General features: G+C 36.1%; 1 protein-coding gene across 1 annotated transcript in view; it reads right to left on the minus strand.

Annotated features, from left to right (window-relative positions):
- Positions 1-4,845, minus strand: part of LOC135220518 (L-2-hydroxyglutarate dehydrogenase, mitochondrial-like) — an 86,091-nt gene extending 81,246 nt beyond the window's left edge. Inside the window, exons 1-2 of the mRNA XM_064257672.1 lie at positions 3,837-4,845; positions 413-538 (exon numbers count right to left, since the gene is read on the minus strand). Coding sequence (XP_064113742.1) covers positions 413-538; positions 3,837-3,879 — 169 coding nt within the window. The 5' untranslated portion in view covers positions 3,880-4,845. The remainder of the gene's footprint in view (positions 1-412; positions 539-3,836) is intronic.
- Positions 4,846-5,000: the final 155 nt, after the last annotated feature.

Here is a 5,000-nt window from a genome sequence, read left to right on the forward strand (position 1 = left end):
TATATATGTATATCTATGTGTATATATTTAATATATATATATATATATCTATATATATATATATATATATATATATATATATATATGTATATATGTGTATATATATATACTATATATATATATATATATATATATATATATAGTATGGTGTTGTATAGAGGGGTTTCACAGCATTAAATATAGAACACCTTACATAGTTTAGTACCTCTCCCTTTCCCTAATATATTTAGCGATGATTCTTGAAACTGGGTGCACATACACAGTTTCTTTGTATTCTTTAAAAGATTAATCAAATATGAGCTTTTGAAGAGGTTTTTGACCAGACAACATTAGATCAATAATATCTTATTTCTAACAAGACAACAGGATAGAACTATTTTAGTAATTGTGAACAAATTGTGAACAAACTTACCTAATCGATCTTCCTTCTCCACTACACACAGTTTCAAGTTTGGGTGTCTGATGGAAAGCTCTCGAGCTGCTGCCATTCCAACAATGCCGCCACCAACCAACAACCACATCGTCTTCCGGCTCATAGCTAAAATACATCAAAATTTTCTTTGTTCAGCCTATAGAGAAATTTCTTAAAAGGCACTATTCTGGTTAGGGTGAAAAAGCTGAAAACAAAGTGAACAACTACTTTCCTAGGGCAAAGCACATCAAACTTCACGCTCTCCAATAATACTGAACTCTTCATAAATATTGCCTCTTCCTCTTTACAGCAAAAATATTAAAATGTTACCTCCTCTAGTAGCCTAGTTATAAAACAAACACAACTTGAACATGGATTAGACTTTTAAGAATTCACTTAAAACACTAATATCGCAATAAATAATACTCGGCAACTGATAGCCAAATATTTATACTGATGCATTGTACATTACCTCCACTAATAACTCAAGAAAAGATAGTCATGTCAGAATCCAACCTACCTTCGACATGACAAAATATTAAAAACTTATTAAAAATTTAATCCAGTAAAAAGCCACAATGCTTAGTAACAGCAAAGATTTCAGAGACTTTTTAAATAAAATATCTGTAGTAATCAGAGAAAAAGACACAAAGTGGCAATTAAGAAAATAATCCATGGCATTGTCCTTTAAATAAGACAAAATGGGTAAATGTTTGAATTATATACGTTTGCTCCAAATATCTAATATAGTAAAACGAAACCTATTCTAAACTTGGGAATAAAGATTCTTCTGTGAGAAAAAGGTGATCTGTCCAAGTGACATAATTTGCTAATCAGGAAAGCTATTTGATCTTCACAGCAGAAGGAGTTTAAAGTTTCTGGACTAAAATGAAAAATGTAAAAGGAGAGCACAATGCCCATAAGGTACTTCACACTCTTTAGGAGTTTTGTACCTTTAGAAAACCAGTATCGTGATAAATTTTATTTAGCATTCTTGTTTATGGTAATTACTTTTTGCATTTAAGTGTTTGACTTCCATAAAAATCCGAAATCATATGTCAGTGAGACATGACATAATGACTTTATGGAAAACAAGCAAAGCAAGCAACAAGGCTTACTACAAACAACTTGAATTCATATGATGACACACTGGAAACTGAAGCCACTTCTCACCTACATACATGTTTAGGTTGCAAAGACCAAGGTGTAACCCTGCACTAACACTGTGTTGGAGCTTACTTTAGATCATCATGTTACATTTTTTCTTTCCTTTATGATGTGGAATTTTTTTATAACATTCAAAGCAATAGAGTTAATATTATTATAGAGCTCTTTTTAACTGACATAATATAAAAGTCACGTCATAGCAGTAAAAAATTTTATGGCTATCAGCTTTTCTTTACCTCCTGGTGTTGGTGGGCCACAACAGAAAAAAAAACAAGATGAAAATTAGGACTTAGTTTCAAAAGATTTCAAAGTATGTAGACCTATCCTTCTGTATTTATGTATGCATAGCTTATTTCTGTATCTTTGTAACTATTTCATTAATACAGTAATTACTTCAACTGGGATCTAGACCTAAGCTATCAGTGGAATATTCTGAGATTAAGTAGGACTTGAAGGCCTATAAATTACTGTATTGTACTACTGTAACCAGCATAAAGCTGGACTTCAATACCTTTGCACATTAATTCAGCTTTTTTCATCTGACAGGTGTAGGCTAGACTGAAAGGTACACTTGGTTATCAAAAACTTAAATTCATACAGGCCTCTTGTGAATCTCTCATTCATGTCCAACAATTAGAAAATATGACTTTTAAACATTTTGATATTCACAAGAAATATGACTCCTTTACTAGATCGTAACGGACAGGCAATTATATTTCACCAAGGAGTACAGTACATATCCTCAGTTGCACATTACATACTAAAAATGATGGATGCATGCCAAGGCAGTATCTTGCTTTCACTTAATCTCAAGGCAGTTTCTGACACAGTTGTGTGTGAGCTACTTCTAAGGAATGATGAGCCAATGAAATTGTTGATGAACTGAACCCTTTAAGCATTTGGAAATTCTTATTCCTTTTATGAAACATTAAGAGGATTTTCCAAAAAAGTGTGTTAGATCTGGTCCTATTTTATATTAACATGAATGGGTTCTCAAACGTACTGCAAAACATGGGTTGAAGTTTAAGCTATTTACATGGGTCACCCAATTTTATTCTTCATAAGTGACAGATGCAAATGAAAAAATCGAGTAACATTCTAACCAGTATAATGGAAAATTTAACCAACAACAACTAGCCTAGATGACAAGAAACCTTAATTATGTTGTTGCAGACAAAAAAGAACTTATAAAGCCTTAAGCTAGTGACAAGCAGATGAATATTCTAGACCAGATTACTGATAAAGTTTGTAACTAAGGTCTCTTGTGGGACTGTGTTTTGTCTCTTAATAGAGTACGGAATTCAGGCCAAAGGCCAAGGATTAAGACCTATGAGGTCATTCAGCACTGAAATAGATATACAGTAAAAGGAATGAAAGAGGTTGCAGCTAGGGGCTGAAGGGATACTGCAATGAACCTGAAGTAATTGTCCTTAGTGCTCAAATCAATAGTGATGTAGGTGTTATTGAAATATCATCTTAAAATCACTGCCTTTGTAACAATATCTCAGTAATTGCTATAGGAAATCTTTCTTATCTCCCAAGAGTTGCAGAATCTGAGGACTTGACAATTGGTAGTATAGCTGCATAGCCATGCCATATTCCTCCACTGTCCCTGTTTAGGAGTAGGTGGTCTAATGTATACTATAATAAATTCACCCTGTGGTAGGGGTGTAAGAATGCTACTGCCATAGGTCCTGCGTGTCGTAAAAGGCGGCTAAAAGGACAGACGCTGCCTTGCAGTCGTACATTTTTAGTCAAAGACGAGGCCCACCGCTAAAAACTGTGGTCGATAACAACAAGGGCATGCGGTCATAAAAACCCCTTTGCCAAATAATAAACCATGCCTGATGTTGTAAGGACAGGGTAGGGATAACGGTGGGGAAGAAGTGTCTAATGTATATACCTAATAAATGAATTTGAAAGTCCCACTGAGCACTGGAAGCCTATTGTATGTAAGAAAGTGAGAATAACAGGCGTGACACGTGAAATTTTTAGTTACTAGTAACGTTCTCCTTACACTTTCACTTTCTACTTTGGGCCTTACCCGGCCCTCGTAACTTTCCGTGACTTTTGGATACTTTAGTTTTATCCTTTCACGTCCAATGATATTGGGCCTATAGGTAGGCCTAGTTCTTCGTAACATTTTGAAGTTGTCTCAAAGGTTAAATTAACCTGCTAAGAATGAGTTGACGTTCATCTCGTATAACACAAAACAAAACAAAAACAACAAACAAAAATGACATTCAACGGAGCCTACCTTGAACTTGAAGCAAAGTATCTGGTGAAAGTCCCGAGCGCATTGCTACTCCTAATATTATAATCCACCTTGTTCTTCAACCAAGCGCGAGAAAGCGAGTTTATGCCGTGTCTTATCATACTGAACTCTCCAGATAAACTACAATGCGCGTCAGCGTCAATCAGGTCATTTGCATTGCAACGTGAGAGGAGTTTCTAGTGAGTATAATGACTCGGTCGAGGCGACGACGACGACGTTACGGGACCTTCAATGTTGTTGTTGCCAAGATCAGCTGGAGAGAGGCGGAGGCGTTCTCAGTTACCGAAGTCACCCAGAGGTCCAGTCAACTCTCGCTTCTCGAAGGCCGACTTGACTTCACAAGTGTCAAAATTCATAGATTGCCGAAAAGCAAGAGCCGGTCCCGGCATTCTGCGCGCTTAACCTTCAACAACAACAGCAAGTTCCAAACGGCCGCAAATGCAGCTGAGAACGCCACCACTTTCTGTCATTATGCAATACACGACTAATATGTAAAATACTTAGACTGCGTTTGTTTGTTACATATTACCGTTAATTGGCCCGCCGCTTTGGTGTCACTTTCATCATTCCCTAAAGGGAATAGCTTAAGACAGTCTAAAAGTGTTCTTTTTATGATACCTTATTATTCACGCTGCTTTTGCACTGAGACTAATTATCACACTCTTAAGCGGCCCACACACGCTCAAATTTTTGGTCAAATTTTTTTTATGTCAAATTATTTGACGGTTTGACGTTCGCCCTACACGCTCAAACTTCTCAAATTTTCATTTTGCTCCCGAGTGTCATCATGGATGCATATACAGCGTTGGCTCTTGGCTTAGCGTTGAAGAGCACAGAAACGAAAGAGACGAAAGTGGGCCCAGCAATGGTATTTGTGTCGTGAACGATTTGGTCATGCTCCTTTAACAAATGATCTGAGAATTAGTGAACCTGATGTTTTCAAGAACTTTCTTCCCATGGACGGAGAATCATTTGACAAACTATTAGATCATGTGAGACCATATATAACCAAAGAAAACACAGTTATGCGTTGTGCGATAATAATCACGGAATTTCTGTAGAAGAGTCTCATATGCCATATCTTTTTTTTATTTCTGTCGCTATAACAGTCACTTTTAATGTTCCAAAGTTGTGGTAAACTTCTTT

This window comes from Macrobrachium nipponense, chromosome 2 (assembly GCF_015104395.2).
Source record: "Macrobrachium nipponense isolate FS-2020 chromosome 2, ASM1510439v2, whole genome shotgun sequence".
Lineage (NCBI taxonomy): Eukaryota > Metazoa > Arthropoda > Malacostraca > Decapoda > Palaemonidae > Macrobrachium > Macrobrachium nipponense.